The following is a 19,026-nucleotide window of genomic DNA, read 5'->3' on the forward strand; positions in this document are numbered from 1 at the left end:
AGTCTCCTCGCCAGCTACTCAAATCTAGCTTCCAGATTCCTCTTCCAGCAGCTCCCTGTTCCAAACCCATCAATGACTCCCCACTGCCTGTAGGTGAAGGTAGTGTCTTTCAACCTGACCTGGAGACCTCCTCGAGCTGGCCTGTCAATCTGCCCAGCCTCACCGCCCACTGACGAGTCACACTCCAGTCCAGAAGTCTCTCACGATCCCCCCAAACACGTCCTGAGTCCAGGTGTTCAGGGTAGGTGCAACCCCACATCAAGTTCCTGGGCTCCAAATACTCAGCCCTCCCCTCCGCCCCAGCTCCAGACTACAGGCACATGCCTGGAATACCATCTCCCTCCATACCCTCCAGCCCGGTCTCTCATTGTGTTCTGTGCTATACCAGTCAAAAAAGTCCAGGAAACATTGGACCCCATTCTCCCTCTCAGTGATCTGAAACACACATGAACCTAACAAAGACTCTGATAAAGGCCTGCAGGAAAGAAATCTGTCTAAAATACCTTTGAAGGCAGCATCTCCCGAAGGTCTATGTCCCCAGCACGTCTGTTCAAGGGACGTTTGCTCAGTCTGTGAGTATTCAACAGACTCATGCACCCCTACTATAGGGCTGGTTGTGTTCCACGGGGCATACCTTGAGCAACACCTCTCCCTCTATCTCCTGCCCATCTTTCAGAGCTCAGCTTCAGTTTCGTCTTCTCCAGAACACCTTCGCTGTCCCTGCCCCCTGAGGCACTCTGGTCTCGCTGCCTGGGCCCCTCATTACTTAGCTCTGGGGGCTAAGTGCCCCCAACCAGCTGTGAAGCTTCTCTTTCAAACGACGCCCTCAGCTCCTCCAGGGCAGCACGGGGGCTGATGCTCTCCCCACCGCCCCAGGCCCAGCAGCACCATCTCTGGGAAGGAGAGGGCAGTACAGACAGGAAGGAAAGGGCAGATGGAACTAGAAGAGAACACGGCAAGCTGAGGCGGCCAGGGCCAAGGAGCAGATGGAGGGCCACCAGCCTGCCCGGCCTCACCCCACGGCCCCTGTGGCCCTGCTCACTGGTGTCCGTGGTCTCGTACTGGCTGTCCCGCTGCAGCTCAAAGATGTCTACTTCCACGCGGGCCTTGGCTGGGACCTCGATGATCCCGTTGATCTGCTCCCGGGCCAGGGCCAGGGCCAGACGTTCACCGCGGCCACACACTGTCTGGTCGTCCAGGATGGCAGCTGAGGGGACACAGGAGTTGGGGGACCATACTCCTGGGTCCTGAGGGAGGAAGAGCTGGGCTCCTGGATTCCTTGGCTCTGAGGGAGGCTGGAGATGGGATCAGGGCTCCAGACTCCCGGATCTGAGGTTGGAGAGAGCCGGGATCCAGACACCTAGGTCCGGGGGAGGAAGGAGCTGGGGGCTGCCGGGCCGAGGCCCAGATCCCTGGGTCCTGAGGGGCTGGCAGGCCCAGAAAAGAGCCCCAGGGAGAGCTCTGGGAGGGTCTGTGAGGAGGCAGGGGCCAGCGGGGGCGCTGTAGGGCCTCACCCATGCGCAGTGATGAGAGCACCTGGCAGCTGGGGCTGGCGAAGGCAACAATCAGCAGCAGTAGCAGCTCAGCCGGCATCTTCCTCCCCTCCTCATGGGGACGCAGCTGCCGCGGCCCCCACTCGCCACCTGCAGGGAGACCCCCAGCCCACGGGGAGATTGCTGATATGGGGGCCTCTGAGTCCCTTTGGGGACTGCTGGATGGGGTGGGGACCACAGAGCCTGGGACACTGTTGCTGAGCTCTGAAGGGCCCTGCCCTCATTAGAGCTGATGAGACTGAAGGCATCACTGTAGAGGGAGCTGAGAATCAGAGGAGCACTAGCAGGGAGAAGCCCACAGCACGCAGGCACTGAGTGGGAGAAACACTGCTAGAGCCACCAAAATGGGAGGCAGGCATGAAAAGGATCTCAGGTAAGAGTGAATTCTAGGAACCATCCCCACCCCAGGAGGAGACCAGGAAGTGCCACCCCCCCACCCAGTTCCGCCCCTGTCTCTGGGCAGGCAGCTGTTACTAGGCAACAGAAACCGGCTGGAGAGGATGCAATGGTTGCTAGGCAACCCCATCCCAGGCCCCACTTGCCACCTTCCTGACGTCCCTGGTTCCCACAATCCCACAGGGAGAGAGGCCTGGACATCCAGGGTCTGGAGGGGAGAGTATCCAGGAGTTAGGAAACTTGGGAAGAGAAAGACACATGGAGACACACATATGGAGTCAGATGGTCAGACTCGAGGCACCTAAGGGACTAAAAAAGAAAAAAGGAAAAAAGAAGGGTAAAGAGAGGGAAGGGGGGAAGCAGAGAGACAGAAAGAGGAAGAGAGGCCGGAGGTGGGAGGGATACCAAGAGACTCAGGAAAGGAGAAAGGGAAAATAGGCCAAAATATAAGGGAACAGAAAGATGATATGAAGACAAGAGAACGGCGATAGCAATGGAGAGAAACAGGAGAGTTACAGGAAGATGAGGACAGGACTAGGAAAGAGAAAGAGGGAAGAGACAGGAAGACAGTGAGACACAGAGATGGAGAGAGAAAGGGCAGGGCAGGGAGAGGAGGAGAGCAGGCAGGCAGAAGAGAGGGAAATCAAGACACAGGAGGGACACAGAATAGAACAGGAAGACAGAATGGAGAGAGGACACAAACCCACTCGAGATGCCACCGGAGACCTGGATGGGAAGACTGAGTAGAGCAAGGGGTGCACTGTCTGCAGAAGTGGGTGCCAAACTGTGCCCCCGCACCCTGCACCAGGGGGCAGACAATGAGTCTCTGCTCCCCACAAGGGCTCCAGGTGCCCTGGGCTTCTGCAGGGTGACCACTGGGCAGGGATGAATTTGGCCAGATGCATCGTGCCCCCTGGCCAAGGGCCATGCCCCCAAGGGAAGGGACACTTGGGTTTCCATGGGAGGGGGTTACTGAGAGGTCTAGAGTGCTGTGAGGTGAGCCTGGGGTGCTCCCCGCACCCCACTCATGCCCACAGAAGGAGGGCTCAAGCTGGTGAGATGGTAGAATGAAAATTGCTAATGGAGACAGAGGCACAATGCAAAATTCAGATCGTCCCTGGAAGCCAGGAAACCTAGGCCAGGGCCACAAGAGACCCCCCCCCCCAGTCCCTGCTCTGCCAGCGACTCCCAGGTGACCTCGAGCAGATCCCTCTCTCTCGGGACCTCTGGGAAAGACAGGCTGGGGATGGGAGGGCCTGCTGGACAGCCTGGGGCCTGTGGACTGTAATCGGCATCTAAGGTGAAGGCCTGTCAAGGGTGGAGGAGCAAGAGAAGCAGGGAGAAGCTGGAAGGAGAATTCACAGGGGGAGGGATGTGGAGGGCGGGGCTAGGAGAGAGGCGGGAGTGAGGGGGTCATCCTGAGACACCAGCGGCTTCTGGGGGCAAATCAGGGAGCAGAGACTAGAGGATAGATAGAAAGACCGAGAATGAGACAGGGGCCAGAAGGGCAGGGACCCACAGGTGGCAGACACGGGTGGAAGCCGAAAGAGACAGTCCAGGGACAGGGCTGGGGGCAGCAGATGGACACAGAGGCACAGGAAGGCACAGACAGAAAAACGGACAGACCAAAAGTAAGTAACTGGGGCTAAATGAGAGAGAAGGACACACACACATCACCTACAAGTGAGATACCAAAGGGGACAGAGAAAAGACAGAGAGCGTGGGAGAGGAAGGGCAGGGAATCAGGCCCGAGTCTCACAGGCCCAGGTACTTAGGCAAAGCCAGATAAAGATGGAAACACAGCAGCTGAGTGGGCGGAAAGGGCCCTGCCAGGGCAGGAAGACAGACAAGTGGGCAAGTGAGAGATATCGCAAAGGGGAGAGGGCAAATGAGGTGAGGCAAAACAACTAACAGGTACAGGAACCGTGGGGAGAAGAGAAATTGCAAAACTCTGAAAAGAAGGGGGGCTAGTCGGAAAGAGACAGAGAGAAAAGGTATGTGAGCCACACAGTTTCTCTAGAGAAGAGGAAGGGTCAAGTGGGACAGACACAAGATAGAGAGACAGACTCCCAAACAAGGAGAGGCGAGAAGTGAGAGTCAGGGAGGGAAACTGAGGGAGGAAGAGTGAGTGACCTGGAGGAGACAGGACAAGCACCCACATAAGGGGGGCAAGTCCACACAGAGGTGCATCACTCAGAGCACCTTGGAAGGGGCGGTCATTCCCAGAGCCTGCAAGCCCCAAAGGGAGGGAAGGAATGGGAACCAAAGGCCTGGCAGGGGAATGGAGAAGTGGGAAGAGAGAATGGGGGTTGGGGGGAGATCACCATAGAAAAGACAAAGTGGACCATGGAGGGGGGCAGTTGCTAAGGAGTGAGGGATGGAGGAGACAGGATGAGGAGTGGATCCGGGGGAAGAAAGCAGAAAAGTAAGAGAAGGAAGACAGCCTCCGAGCCCAGAGTTAGAGAGGCAGACAGGGGAGGAGAGGCACAGGCAAAGCAAACAGGGGACAGAGGGCAGCGGAGAGAGGGCTAGACCAGGCATGGGATCCTCCCAAAAGAGAGAGAGGAGAGACGGGGGAGTTTTGAGAGACAGAGGGAGGAGAGGGAGACGGAGACAGAGATCAGCAGAGACACACCAAGAAAGGGCTGGGCTAGCAGTAAGGAGAAACAAGTTGGACAGAGCCAGAGCGAGGCCCAAGAGACACATGAAATGGAGATTCCAAAACGGAAGGACATTTCCAGGAGGTAGAGACCGGCTGGGATGGGACGCATGGCAGGCAGAGAGGATGAGCCTCAGAGGAAAGAAGAGAGACCGAAACAGAGTGCGAGCCGGTCACCGCGGGGCCGAGGCTGGAGCAAGCAGGGGCGGAGACCAGCCAGGAGTCCCGGAGAGGGAGTGAGACCGCAAGTAAGAGCCAGCCAGCCCCTCAGGAGCCCAGCCGCTGGGGGCTGGGAGGCAAGATGAGCTGTGTACCCAGGAGAAGGGGTGAGGAAAGGCCAAGGGGAAAGAAGGCTGGGAGATGGAGGGCGCAGGGCAGGCCCCTGGTGGGGGAGGGTATCTGCCGTTCCGGGGAGCAGGGGAATGCGGCGGGGGGGCCCCACCAGGCCGCAGTGAGTCCAGCCTTCCAGGACCCAGGCCCGGCCCCAGCCCAATCCCCATCCTGCAGACACTCACGGATCCTGGTGGGACGGAGGGCTGGGCTCCCTCGAGGCCCGAGGAACGACAAGGAGGAGATGCTCTGACGCTGGGCGGTGTGGCTGGGGCGGGGGGAGAGGGCAGTCCACAGGGCCCCCTCCCCCACCTCCGGCAGTGGCCCCCAACTAACCCAAAATGGGGGTGCTCCCGGGGCGCAGGGAGGAAGGACAGGTAGAAGAGGAGAGGGCCGCCGGGGAGGGGAAGAAGGGGAAAGGAGAAAATGGAGGAGGGAAGGGGAGAGAGGAGAGGGGGAAGGAGCAAATGGAGGGGAAGGAGGGAGGAAGGTGAAAACGCAAGGGAGGGGGCACAGGCAGAGCCGGGGGAGGGGGAAGCCGGCCCAGGCAAGGGCCCCCGCCCCCTCCCCTAGCCAGGCCGGCCTGGGGGGGCCACGGGGGGCGAGGACTGGGTGGAGACAAGGAAGACGGCCATCGGGAGAAGTGGGGGAGGGGAGGGCTTGGTGGGGGGGAGGGGGCCACCCCTTCCCCCCTCCCCCCTGGAGCCCCGGCCCTGCCCTGGAAGAGGCTAGGGCCTGGGGACCTCAAGCCCTCAGCCCCCGCGGGAAAGCATGCTGGGGGCAGGGAGAGGCGGAGGAGTGGAGGGGCTGGGGAGGACGGGGTGCTGGGAGACCCAAAGAGTGATGAGAGGGCCGGAGAGGTGGAGAGATAGGGAGGAGGGAGAGGAGGAGGGAGGGGAGGATGGAGAGAAGCAGGTGGAAGAGGGAGAAGGAGGAGGGGGTGTCCCGGGGGCACCCAGCGCAGGGCCTCAGCAGGAGGGCCTGACCATGGACCCCTGGTTCCCTGTGAGGGGCAGCCCCCGGCTCCGGGTCCCCAGCTGGGCCTGCCTTCCTGCTGCCACCAACGCTGCTGCCACCACCACCACCACTTCTTCTCCCCTCCGAGGCCGCCGCCTGCCTGCCTGCCCGCCTGCCGCCCGCGCTGGGTCCTGGAGCGCAGGGGGGCGGGGGGGGGGGGGGAGATGAGGGAGGGAGGGAAGGAGGGAGGGAGAGATGGGGAGGAGGGCGGGCAGGAGGAAGGGAGGCAGGCAGGCAGAGAGAGAGAGAGAGAGAGATGGAGGGACGGGAGTCGGGAGAGGGGGAGCCCGTATTGGTCCGAACTGGGGGGCCCCGGTGAGGAGAATGCTGATGAGGGGAAGGCGCTGCATTGGACAGAGGGCCCACCCCCGGCCACCTCCTCCACCACACCATGCCACCGCCCTGCCCAGGCAGCCCTTGGGCACAGGAGTCTACAGAGACACAGCTGAGAGGCAGGGAGACCTGGGGAGAAGGCCATGGAGCTGGGGGAGAGGGCTACAGAGATGAAGAAAAATGCAGAGAAACAGCAAGACAGCCATCAAGAGCCACGGAGGTGGACCAATGTCCGCAAACCCCACAAGGACAAGGACAGGGAAAAGCCCAGAGCAAAGAAAGGGCCATCTAGATCAGGGAGCAGACCACAGAGACAAGCTAAGGACCTCGGAGACAAGGGCAGCTCGTGGACTCAGAGAGCCCCCCATGAAGATGGGGACAGGGGGCAGCTCATGGACTCAGAGAGCCCCCAGAAAGATGGAGAGAGGCCCACAGGAACAGAAAGCACTCCTCAGGCATGGGGAGTGGTCCATGGTGACAGGAGAAGACCGTGGAGAGGAGGAGAGGACCACAGAAATTGGAACAAGGACGCATATTACAGAGACAAGGAGGAGGGCCAAGAAAAGTGGGAGAGGGTCACGGAAATGGAGGGAGGCCCACAGACACCAGAAAACCCACAAAGGCAGAATGTGGACACAAAAGGCCCACTGAGGCAGGAGCAGCCGGCCCATGGAGAAAAGGGAGAAGCCCCCAGAAATAGAAATAGCCCCCATGGAGGTGAAGGGATGGGTGGTGAGTATGGGAATTCTCCATCATGCAGAAAGAAATCCTGGGGACCTGAGTGGGTGGGGAGAAGATTCACCCAAGCACAGAGGCAGTGGGAAAGGGCAGGGAGCTGGAGGGCAGAGCCAGCAGAAGTGGAAGACTCCCTCCCTCTTGGAGAGAGCTGAGCAGGGCAGGGGGATGGAAGAGAGAAGCAGAGATACAGATCTTGGAGTGGGGGTGGGTGGTGCACGGCTGGGTGGGGGGTGAAATTTGGGGGGAAGGAACATGACAGTTGGCGCTGAAGGCTGAGTCCATGACTCACCACCACCCCCAATGCTCGTGATGGGGAGGAGACACTGAGACACTCACGTGCAGCCCCCAGCACACGTGACCACATGCCTCGCGCGCATACACTCTGCACGTGGCAACTCTCACATCGGCCTGGCATGGGAGGCCCCCTGCATCCCCCACATGCTTCTGACACATACATCTGACCCTGAAGGCCCACCGACTTTACATACACCTCCTCGCCCTACTTAAGGGGCCCCCAACACCCACCCTCAGCTCCAGCTCGCTCTGAAAGCGCAGACTGGCCCTGGCCTCTAGGCCTTTGCTTATGCAGGGACCCCAGCGTAGAATGCCTATCCTAGATTGAACCTGTCCCAGAAGTCCTAGTCCTGTGCCACCACCTCCAGAAAAACTGACGCAGGCCTCAGCTTACTCCTGTATCATCTGCAGTGAAGGGACCTAGTCAATCCAGATAAATTGGGAAATACAAGCAGAAGATCGCAACAGAAAGGGGCCTGATAAATCAAGCCTGACCCTTCCATTTTCTTTCTTTTTTTTTTTTTTTTGCGGTACGCGGGCCTCTCACTGTTGTGGCCTCTCCCGTTGCGGAGCGCAGGCTCAGTGGCCATGGCTCACGGGCCCAGCCGCTCCACGGCATGTGGGATCCTCCCTGACCGGGGCACGAACCCGCATCCCCTGCATCGGCAGGCGGACTCTCAACCACTGCGCCACCAGGGAAGCCCTGACCCTTGCATTTTCAAGTGGGCAGGAGTGAGACTCTGCCCCAGGGCATGGAGCCTGTCAAAGGCTGAGTCTAGCTTCCAGGTTTTCTGGTTCCTGCCCCTGGCGATTTCATCCTGAGGGCAAATCCAGATGACTAGCTTTAGAGCTCACTGGTTACCACCAACTTCTTTCCTTTACTTCTTGCATTCATCCATTTAGCATGCCACTCTGGACGTCCCACCTGCCAGGCAGTAGAGCCTGGGAGCCAAGAGTATAAACCTTGGAGTCAACTCCTGGGTTACAGTCCTGGCTGTCTCTTCCTAATGATGGACAAGTTATTTAATTTCTCTGAGCCTCAGTTTCTTTGCAAAGTGAGAGCAATTGTTCCTCCTTCCCAGGGTTATTGAGAGGATTAAACTGGATGATGCATGGAAAGCACTGAGCATAATAATTAGCAAGTCATAACACACTCAAGACACATTAGCTATTATTACTAGGCTCCTTGAGAGCCTAATAAAAATAACTCTTACATAGATTAAAAACAATTTTTTTAATTAAAAAAATCTTACTGAAGTATAGTTGATTTACAACGTGTTAATTTCTGCTGTACAGCAAAGTGATTCAGTTATACATATATATTCTTTTTCATTATGGTTTATCACAGGATATTGAATAGAGTTCCCTATGCTATATAGTAGCACTTTGTTGTTTAATCCATCATACATATAATAGTTTTCATCTGCTAATCCCAAACTCTCGATCCTTCCCTCCCCCACCTCACCTCCTTGGCAACCACAGGTCTGTTGTCTATATCAGTGAGTCTGTTTCGTAGGTATCTTCGTGTCATATTTTAGATTCCACATATAAGTGATATCATATGGTATTTGCCTTTCTCTTTCTGACTTACTTCACGTAGTACGATAATCTCAAGGTCCATCCGTGTTGCTGCAAATGGCATTCATTCATTCTTTATGGCTGAGTACTATTCCATTATATATATATATATATACCACATCTTCTTTATCCATTCATCTATCGATGGACATTTAGGCTGCTCCCATGTCTTGGCTACTGTACATAGTGTTGCTATGAACATAGGGGTGCGTGTATATTTCCAAATTATAGTTTTGTCTGGATATATGCCCAGGAGTGGGATTGCTGGATCATAAAGCAACTCTACTTTTAGTTTTTTGAGGAACCTCCATACTGTTTTCCATAGTGGCTACACCAATTTACATTCCCACCAACAGTGTAGGAGGGTTCCCTTTTCTCCACACACCCTCCAGCATTTAACTCTTACATAGCTTTTACTCTGTGCTTCACAACCACACAAGACAGGGGCTATTATCCTGCAAGTGAGGAAACTGAGGCACAGAGTTGACTTGCCCAAGACTACAGCTAAGAAGTGGCAGGGCCAGGATTCCAATCCAGGCAGCCTGGTTTAATTACATGGGTCTGGAGTTAGAGTTTAATCTAGTAGAAAGTTAGGACACCCAGTTAGAATCCAATCGAAGGACATAGCAAGAAGAGTGGCTGAAGAGTCAGACATAGGTCTGACTCAGTGTTTGGGGTCCCCTAGGAGCTTTTTGGCCTTAGGAAAGTAAATGACCAATTCCTCTAGACTCAGTTTACTCATCTGAGAAATGGGGGGGGGGGTAGAACAAGTGAATCTCTTGCAGCTCCTGTCCTTGGGAAGTAGCACTGGAAACATAACAGTGCTGGGGCAACTTGCTCCCAAGGCTCTGAGGGCCAGAAGGGGACGTTGAGTAGGAATGGCCAGAGCTCCTTGAACACATAGGTACTCCAGCTTCCCTGAGCTTTGGGGGCATCAGCCTGGAAGGAGGGCACCCTAGAAGAAAGGAGAATATAGTCCAGACATTACAGGGTCACTTTCTTCAGGTTCTCACCCTGGTTGTCCTTCAGGTAACATCTACCCCCTACGTTTCCTGTTTCTTCAAATGAAACTGCCTGAGCTGTCTGAGGACTGGGCAGTCACACCCACTGGCTCAGCCCTGGGGTCGGGATTGGCCTGAGACCTTAGTGACACTTGAGTAAGGGAGGTGGGGCAGGGACTAGGTTTCCCAACAGGCAGGGATTCAGACCTCTGCCCTTGGCTAGAGGAAGCCTGTGGGTACCATGGCAGGGAGAGAAGGGGCCCTCGAGATCCCCATTGCAACTTCCTCTGTCCTGTCTGTCCTGGCTCTGAAAGCCTTGATAATAAAGGCGGGAGAGACACTGTCCTGGACTTGGTTTCCTTTGAGATTCTCTTGGACCAGGGCCTAGGTTGAGGGGAGCTTGGGGAAAAATGATGATCCATCTGAATACTTTCCACCAGTAGTTTACTGGCTAGCTCCTTCCTGTCATTCCTCAGTGACCTCAGAGAGAGGCCCTCCCTGCCACCCAAGTCCATTCCACACCCTCTGCCCACCTGCTGTATTTTCTTTACAACACTATCACTGGCTGCCTACATTTATTTTTGTACCTGATATTTTCTACCCTCACTAAAATGTAAACTCCACGAGGGCACAGACTTTTCTTGTTCCTTCTCTATCCCTACAAAGAAGATTAACTTTGACCTGGCATATCATAGCCGGTTATTATTAAATAATCACGAATAGAAAACAAAACAAATGAAACTGCCCCGTCCCTGATTATGTTTTCTCCTCCATTTCCCATTTCCTCCCTTATCCTTCAGGTTTTCCTTGTTCCCTCAGATTCCTTCTCTCCTTGCTTTTCCTCCGACATTTCTTCTCCCCCTCCCTCAAGAGGCCCTCGGTTTTTCTTCCCTTCCTTCTTGCTGCCTTTATTCCTCTTTTAATTAATTAATTAATTAATTTTTGGCTGTGTTGGTTTTGTTGTTGTTGCTGCCCCCGGGCTTTCTCTAGTTGCGGAGAGCGGGGGCTACTCTTCGTTGCGGTGCGCGGGCTTCTCACTGCAGTGGCTTCCCTTGTTGTAGAGCACAGGCTCTAGGCGCCCGAGCTTCAGCAGTTGTGGCTCACGGGCTCTAGAGCGCAGGCTCGGTAGTTGTGGCGCATGGGTTTAGTTGCTCGGCGACAATGTGGGGCCTTCCCCGTCCAGGGCTCGAACCTGTGTCCCCTGCATTGGTCGGCAGATTCTTAACCACTGCGCCACCAGGGAAGTCCCTACTCCTTTCTTTCTAATGAAGTGAGTCTGGAGCCTTGATTTCCCCTTTTTCTCTCCCTGCAATTGTTGCTAGAGTTTCCCGTCTCCCCTTCGCTGACTGTGCTTCACTCTTTCCTTTCTTTCCTCTGGGATTCCTGCGCCTCGAGTCCCCCGCCTTCGCCCTCCGAGTGTCGGGTGCCTCAATTTCCCCCACTTTACCCCTCGACCCCGAAGCGCCTCCCGACCGGCACCCCCAACATGGCGCCCGAAGCAGCGCTCCACCGTCTGACGTCATCGCGCTGTCCTCCCCTCTAGAGCCTTCAAACGGAATCGCTGAGGAGGTGGAGGAGGAACATCCTTCAGGGGGCGTAAGGGGGCGGGCACTATCAACCCGGGGGCCAGCCGTGAGAGAACATCGCTGGAGGATTGGTTGGGCGCTGCGGGGGATCCCAACGTCACATACTATTGGCCCAGGGCTCGGAGACGTGAGCGTCGATTGGCAGAACGGCAGGGGCCAGACAGGCGATGATTGGGTTCATTCGCCATCGGCGCGGCGGCCGACGAGGAAGGTGGGAGGGGCGTTCTTGAGGGTGATTGGGGGCGAGAACGAGGCTGCGGAGCAGGCGAGAGGAGACGGCGGGAGCTGGAGAGGGCGCGGAGCTAGGGTTGCCGCGCGAGGCGAGCTGCGGCCCGGGCCGGGGCCCGGGGGTTGCGAGACGGCTGAGGCGGGTAAGTGCGGGCGGGCGTGTGAAGGGCCGGCCGGGCTCCCCACCCTCCCCCCGCGGCCTCTACTCGTCACCTCGCCTGCGCACTGAGGGCCGGAGGGGGGCGCGCGCCGAGAAGTGAGGGCGGAGCGGCACCAAAGGCCCGTGGGGCGCGCGGGAAGCTGGGCGGGGGCCGGGCCGGGGCCGGGTCTGGGTGGCGGGTGGGAAAGGGGCCAGAGTCCTGGGAAGGGCGAGTGAGGAGGGAGGGGGCTTGGGCTGGGGGCTGGCAGGGACCTGGGTGGTAAGGGAGGCGTTAGAGCTGCCCCCGGGGGGGTCTCCAAGGCTCCTGGGAGTACGCGGCAAAGGGCTGGGCTCTGGGACAGTCCAGGACCGAAGGAGGGTGGACGGTTAGAGGGCAGTAGGGTGCCTAGGGAGGGGTTTAGGCCGTGAGAACAGAGGTGGTTAAGTTAACATAAAGAGAAAGTCTAGTTATTTCTGGAGAGTTAGGCCAATGAGAGGGGTCTTGGTTTGAAAAGATATCAGGAAATGGATGGGCCTAGAGGGGAGATTTAGAGCTGAGGGGGAGGGAGAGGTCCCGGTGTGAAGAATGGGGTTACATTAATGTGAAGAGTTAAACCACAGTGGGGGCGGGGCGCGTTGGGTACCCTTGGAATGGGTTGAGAGGGGTCTCTGTGCAAAGAAGGGTTATGTTATGTGAAACTGGCGTCTGGGTATCCCTAGAATAACTGGAGGAGAAGTGGTCTTTCTGAAAAGTACTAGGAATTAGGTCAAGGTGAAGAGTAGGAATTGGGGATCCCTGGAGGGGGTTAGGGTGGTGAGTGAGATCTGTGTGTTAAAGGGGGGTGGTCTGGGTAGCCGCAGGGTAGTAGGCTGCTCAGAGGGCCCTGGGTGTGAGGAAGAGGGGTCTGGCTATGTATCAGGGTTAGGGTGGTGGTGGGAGGGGTTTTGCCTAAGAGGGGATTTCAGGGTATTCTTAATGAGATTTGGACAGTGGGAGGGGTATGTGGGAAAGGAGTTTAAGCCATTATAAAGTGTAGTCTGGATATCCTTGGAATAGAGTATGTGTGGAATCGAGGAATTTTGATATGAAGATGGGGTCTGAGCATCCCTGGAATGGGTTAGGGTGGGGTTGGGTCTTTCTGCAAATAAGAGGGGCTTAGGTTGATACAAAGAATGGTGTCTGGATATCCCAAGAATGGGTTAGGGTGGGAGGGGTCTTTTTTGCAAAGAAGAATATGTGAAGAGAGGTTCTGGGAATCCCTGAATGGTCTAGGGTGGTTGTCTATAAAGAAGGAGGGTTGAAATCAGTGTGAAGAGGGGGTCTGGGCACCCCAGAGAGAATTGTAGATGAGGTCTCAGTGCACAGAAGAGGTAGGTGATTAATGTGAAGGGTGTCTGGGTGCCCTGGAAACATGAGTTAGGGTGGTGGGAAGGGTCTAAATGTGAAGAAAGGATTAGGCTTTTGTGAAGGTGGGTCTCAGCCTCCTGGATAGGCCCTTAGGGTTGTGGGAGAGGGCCTTGATGTGTAGCGGGAGTTAAATAATTAGAAGAGGGGGATCTGGGGATCACGGGGAAGTGGTTAAGGTTTGGAAAAGGTCTGCGTGTGGAGATGGGTCCAGCCAATGTGAGAAAAGTTTACTGATGTGAGGAACCTGGGCACCAAAGGGGGAAAGTTAGCGGGTGACGGGTTGTGTACAAAGGAGGAGGGTTGCACCGTGAGAGGGTGCCGAAAGTGGCAGGGCCCTGGGGCAGTTTGGGTGGTCGGGGGTGTAAAAAGAGAGAGAGAACCTGGGGGTGGAAGCAGAGGAGGAGTGAAGCTGTGAACGGTGGGTGGTTTGGGCCCGTGTGAGGACTCGCCCCGGCAGCTGGGGGTAGGGATGGGGTAGTGTGTTGGTAAGAAGAGTCAGTGGAAGGAAATCTGGAGAGGGTCCTGTGTGATGGGTTGGGGCTTTGGGCCAGCTGTGAAGCCGGAGAATGAGAGATTGGACAGGTGGCAAGGATCTGGCAGGTGGAGTTTAATGCTAGTTGATGCCGAGGTGAGATTTGGGCAGATTCACTGGGAGCGGACTGCGGGGAAGGTTTTGTGCTTGGTGCTCTTGTGTGTTCAGGAGAGGAAGGATTGTTAGGGAGTGGAAATAGGGCAGCAAGAAGTTAGATGGGGAAATTGGTCTAGGATTTTGGTAGCGGGCTGATAAAGGGAAAGAACTTTCCCTGGGAAGGACTGAGGAAGCCGTGGCCTAGATACAGTTTGTCCTCACTTCTCCCAGCCCAGGGTCTTGCCGCCGTCATGACTGAGGAGTCAGAGGAAACAGTCCTATACATTGAGCACCGCTATGTCTGCTCTGAGTGCAACCAGCTGTATGGATCCCTGGAGGAGGTGCTCATGCATCAGAACTCCCACGTGCCCCAGCAGCACTTTGAGCTGGTGGGTGTGGCCGACCCTGGAGTCACTGTGGCCACAGAGGCAGCTTCTGGCACGGGCCTCTATCAGACCCTAGTGCAGGAGAGCCAGTACCAGTGCCTGGAGTGTGGGCAGCTGCTGATGTCACCCAGCCAGCTGCTGGAACACCAGGAGCTGCACCTGAAGATGATGGCGCCCCAGGAGGCAGCACCAGCTGAGCCACCGCCCAAGGCGCCCCCGCTGAGCGCCAGCGCCATCCACTATGAGTGTGTGGATTGCAAGGCCCTCTTCGCCAGCCAGGAGCTCTGGCTGAACCACCGGCAGACGCACCTCAGGGCCACTCCCACCAAGCCTCCGGCTCCAGTTGTCCTGGGATCCCCAGCTGTCTTGGGGTCTCCCGTGGGCCAGGCCCGCGTGGCTGTGGAGCACTCATACCGCAAGGCGGAAGAAGGTGGGGAAGGGGCAGCTGTCCCCTCTGCCGCTGCCACCACCGAGGTGGTGACTGAGGTGGAGCTGCTCCTCTACAAGTGTTCTGAGTGCTCGCAGCTCTTCCAGCTGCCAGGCGACTTCCTGGAGCATCAGGCCACCCACTTCCCGGCTCCCACCCCAGAGTCTGAGGAGCCTGCCTTGCAGCAGGAGACTCTGACCCCATCACCTGCAGAGGCGCCTGTGTCTCAGCCTGACCCCCTGCCATCCTCTGACCACAGTTATGAGCTGCGCAACGGTGAAGCCATTGGACGCGATCGCCGGGGGCGCAGGGCACGGAGGAACAACAGTGGAGAGCCAGGCGGGGCAGCCACCCAGGAGCTCTTCTGCTCAGCCTGTGACCAGCTCTTTCTCTCACCTCACCAGCTGCAGCAGCACCTGCGGAGTCACCGGGAGGGTGTCTTTAAGTGCCCCCTGTGCAGTCGTGTCTTCCCCAGCCCTTCCAGTCTGGACCAGCACCTCGGAGACCATAGCAGCGAGTCTCATTTCCTGTGTGTGGACTGTGGCCTGGCCTTCGGCACAGAGGCCCTCCTCCTGGCCCACCGTCGAGCGCATACCCCAAATCCTCTGCATTCGTGTCCGTGTGGAAAGACCTTTGTCAACCTCACCAAGTTCCTTTATCACCGGCGTACCCATGGGGTTGGGGGTGTCCCTCTGCCCACAACACCAGTCCCACCGGAGGAGCCTGTCGTTGGCTTCCCTGAGCCAGCCCCAGCAGAGACGGGAGAGCCAGAGGCCCCGGAGCCACCCGCTGCTGAGGAGAGCCCAGCAGGGCCCGCTGCTCCAGGCACCTACCGCTGCCTCCTGTGCAGCCGCGAATTTGGCAAGGCATTACAACTGACACGGCACCAGCGTTTTGTGCACCGGCTGGAACGGCGCCATAAGTGTAGCATCTGCGGCAAGATGTTCAAGAAGAAGTCTCACGTGCGTAACCACCTGCGCACACACACAGGTGAACGGCCCTTCCCCTGCCCGGACTGCTCCAAGCCCTTCAACTCGCCCGCCAACCTGGCCCGCCACCGGCTCACGCACACAGGAGAGCGGCCCTACCGGTGTGGGGACTGCGGCAAGGCTTTCACCCAGAGCTCCACCCTGAGGCAGCACCGCCTGGTGCACGCCCAGCACTTCCCCTACCGCTGCCAGGAGTGCGGAGTGCGTTTTCACCGCCCCTACCGCCTGCTCATGCACCGCTACCACCACACGGGCGAGTACCCCTACAAGTGTCGCGAGTGCCCCCGCTCCTTCTTGCTGCGCCGGCTGCTGGAGGTTCACCAGCTCGTGGCCCATGCCGGGCGCCAGCCCCACCGCTGCTCGTCCTGTGGTGCTGCCTTCCCTTCCTCGCTGCGGCTGCATGAGCACCGCTGTGCAGCTGCCGCTGCCCAGGCCCCACGGCGCTTTGAGTGTGGCACCTGCGGCAAGAAAGTGGGCTCAGCTGCTCGGCTGCAGGCCCACGAGGCAGCCCACGCAGCTGCTGGGCCTGGGGAGGTGCTGGCTAAGGAGCCTCCGGCCCCTCGGGCCCCACGGGCTGCTCGCACACCAGTGGCCTCCCCAACGACCCTTGGAGGCATGGCCCCTGCGGCCCCTGCAGCCCCTGCCCGACGCCGTGGCCTGGAGTGCAGCGAGTGCAAGAAGCTGTTCAGCACGGAAACGTCACTGCAGGTACACCGGCGCATCCACACAGGCGAGCGGCCGTACCCATGTCCAGACTGTGGCAAGGCCTTCCGTCAGAGTACCCACCTGAAGGACCACCGCCGCCTGCACACAGGTGAGCGGCCGTTCGCCTGTGAAGTGTGTGGTAAAGCCTTTGCCATCTCCATGCGCCTGGCAGAACATCGCCGCATTCACACGGGCGAGCGGCCCTACTCCTGCCCCGATTGTGGCAAGAGCTACCGCTCCTTCTCCAACCTATGGAAGCACCGCAAGACCCACCAGCAGCAGCATCAGGCAGCTGTGCGGCAGCAGCTGGCAGAGGCAGAGGCTGCCGTCGGCCTGGCTGTGATGGAGACTGCAGTGGAGGCTCTGCCCCTGGTGGAGGCCATTGAGATCTACCCTCTGGCTGAGGCTGAGGGGGTCCAGATCAGTGGCTGACCCTGCCTCATGTCCTCCTTCAGCACCACCGTGCCCTCTTGCTGAAGAACTTTCTCTACCATCCCCTTAAGTCTCTGTACATACTGTGCCCCTTTTCCACCCCTCTCAACTGCCATGTAAGTTCTGTAACTGGATTTATTCTCTCTTCTGAGGGGGGTGCTCTAGGGTCCTTGACGTGCATAAAGGTGCCCCCCCCACCACACACACCTGTTGCCCCCAAGGTGAAATGGTCAATAAAGACTGAGTTGGACATTTATGTGCTTTTGTCTGGCCCGGCCGTGTCGGGTGGTGGAATTCGGGAGCTGTGAGCCCCAGGTTCTTGGGTCTCACTTTTCATGGCTGCATTCCCAGTGCTTAGAAAGGGCCTGGCAAGTAGTGGAGCTCAGTAAACGGAAACTAAAGAGGAGGACCTGAAGTCCATGGGCATGGCTTTCAGGGAGCAGGGACTTCACTGTGGTAGTAGATGGGGGCATCATGGTTCTCTTGCCACTAGAGGTCCCCACAGCCCCATAGAAAAGCCTGAAGCTGTTTCTGCTGGTGGCAGGAACATTTAGGAAAATCTTCAGGTTGTTCTCACCACCCCTGTCCCCTTCTCTCTGGCCTGATGTGAGCTGTCTCCTTCAAGGCCATCTGATTTTCTCACTATGCATCCCTGAAGGCAAACGCAGGTCTCGGAAAGGCATGATCTCCGGGGCAGTAGAGGAGGTGGCTTCTGGGACTAGATCCAGCTGTGGGATTGGAGAAGATTCTGAGTAACAGTCTCTGGGGGTAGGAAGCCTCACAAGGGGAGGTGCTCTGACATCCACTTGGAGTTGGCCTCCGGCTCAGCCCACGGATGTTGGTTGTGGGGAGAGGGGTGGTTGGGGTGGCTGACTGATGTTTGAATGCCCGGTTTGAAGTATTTTCCTACATTTTTGGGAATGATCTTCACGCTGATCCCGTGAAGAGAACGTTTTGTAGGAAAGGAATCTGAAGTCAAAAGCGGTGCCCAAGGTCATTCAAACCAGATAGGGCAGTGTAGTTTGATTTGGTTTAATCACCTATACGCACCTATATACATTCCTCTACACTCTTCTGCCTTCTCCATACTTGGGGGAGGGCGGTGGAGAGAGGGGATGGTGAGTGTGTGACTGGTGGAAATGCTCGGCTCCTGTGCTAGTCTTTAAGAGCCACACTCCAAGAAAAATACCCACCCCCCAGGGTTACTGTAGTCTTTTTAGAATTCTTATTGGAACCCTAGTAAATGAGAGGTAAAAGGAAGCTGTTGGCATTGACACGAGGGGAAAGGGAGGCCTGAGAGCTGCCCACTCTGCCTCTCCATTATTCTCAACTCCCTTCAGCAATCCTGTAGCCGTCTGTGGGCACTGGAGCTTATGCTTCTCTTCATTTTTAAAAAGGCAAAGCACTCAGCCTTTTGATACCTCGACAGCTCCTAATGAAGTGGAGTACTTAATCTGTTAAGCAGTTGTTTTCGACCAGAGTGTGTTGATCGTGGGCACCATCTTTCAGTAACCTCATACCCTGCAGAGAGGACTCCAGCCATCTTAGCCCAGCAAGCCAGAGCCCCTTAATCCACAGGTAAAGATTCATTCTCAAACTGCCTCCTTTCAGGAAGAGCTGTAACATCCAGAAAGTCAAATAAATGCTTAGAACAATTGGAGGATTTATCCTTGCAAAACCAGATAAAAATCAGGCTGAATCAAGGGACAGGAATGGAGGAAAAATCCCTGAGGGTTCTGGTTGACCCCAAGATAAAGATGCTTTCAGCAGAGAAGCAGCTGGGTGACAGTGGAGGGGATCACCCTTCCTCTATTGTGGTTCCTTTTTAGAGCCTCTAATGAAAACTTTAGATTCCCACCCTGAGAAAAGTTTGTGTGTGCAAACATGTTTATGAACAAGTCATTGTTCACCGTCACCCTACTGAAACTTCCGTGGTCCTCAGCTGGACCACTCTCCTAAAAAAGATCGCACTAATCAAGCCCTTCTTGGATGCTGGGCTTTGCGTTGGACAGGCAAAGGTTCTTGAACTTTAATGTGTGTGAGGCTATTTCCCCAGAGATTTGGATCCAGCAAGCATGTCTTGGTGAGACGTAGGAATCTGTGTTTTGAACACACCAATTCTGATGCAGGTGACTTGCAGACCCCACTAAAAAGAACCTTGCATTGCTTGGTTTTTGTTGGATATGGAAGCTGCTTAAG

At 56.7% G+C, this 19,026-nt stretch overlaps 2 protein-coding genes across 8 annotated transcripts in view; one reads left to right on the plus strand and one right to left on the minus strand.

Moving 5' to 3' along the window:
* GRIK5 (glutamate ionotropic receptor kainate type subunit 5) overlaps nt 1–5,615 on the minus strand; it is a 50,962-nt gene extending 45,347 nt beyond the window's left edge. For 2 of the 5 annotated variants that reach the window (XM_060083295.1, XM_060083291.1), the window contains exons 1-3: nt 5,124–5,614; nt 1,515–1,643; nt 1,043–1,207 (exon numbers count right to left, since the gene is read on the minus strand). In XM_060083295.1, the coding sequence (XP_059939278.1) occupies nt 1,043–1,207; nt 1,515–1,593 (244 nt within the window). In that variant the 5' untranslated portion in view covers nt 1,594–1,643; nt 5,124–5,614. Of the gene's footprint in view, nt 1–1,016; nt 1,208–1,514; nt 1,644–5,123 lie in introns of all 5 variants that reach the window. The other 3 variants (XM_060083293.1, XM_060083292.1, XM_060083294.1) reach the window with 2 other exon arrangements.
* Nucleotides 4,570–17,072, plus strand: ZNF574 (zinc finger protein 574). Of its 3 annotated transcripts, none has more exons than XM_060083298.1 (2): nt 4,570–4,856; nt 14,120–17,072. In XM_060083298.1, exon 2 carries the CDS (start codon nt 14,140–14,142, stop codon nt 16,825–16,827), a length of 2,688 nt encoding a protein of 895 aa, XP_059939281.1. In that variant the 5' UTR covers nt 4,570–4,856; nt 14,120–14,139; the 3' UTR covers nt 16,828–17,072. The 3 variants fall into 3 exon arrangements, with proteins under 3 accessions (XP_059939281.1, XP_059939279.1, XP_059939280.1); XM_060083296.1 differs by having other exon boundaries at nt 4,854–4,934; XM_060083297.1 differs by lacking the exon at nt 4,570–4,856 and adding an exon at nt 11,695–11,856.
* The last annotated feature ends 1,954 nt before the right edge of the window (nt 17,073–19,026 follow it).

The sequence above is a fragment of the Mesoplodon densirostris genome, chromosome 19 (genome assembly GCF_025265405.1).
Source record: "Mesoplodon densirostris isolate mMesDen1 chromosome 19, mMesDen1 primary haplotype, whole genome shotgun sequence".
NCBI classification, from domain to species: Eukaryota; Metazoa; Chordata; class Mammalia; order Artiodactyla; family Ziphiidae; genus Mesoplodon; species Mesoplodon densirostris.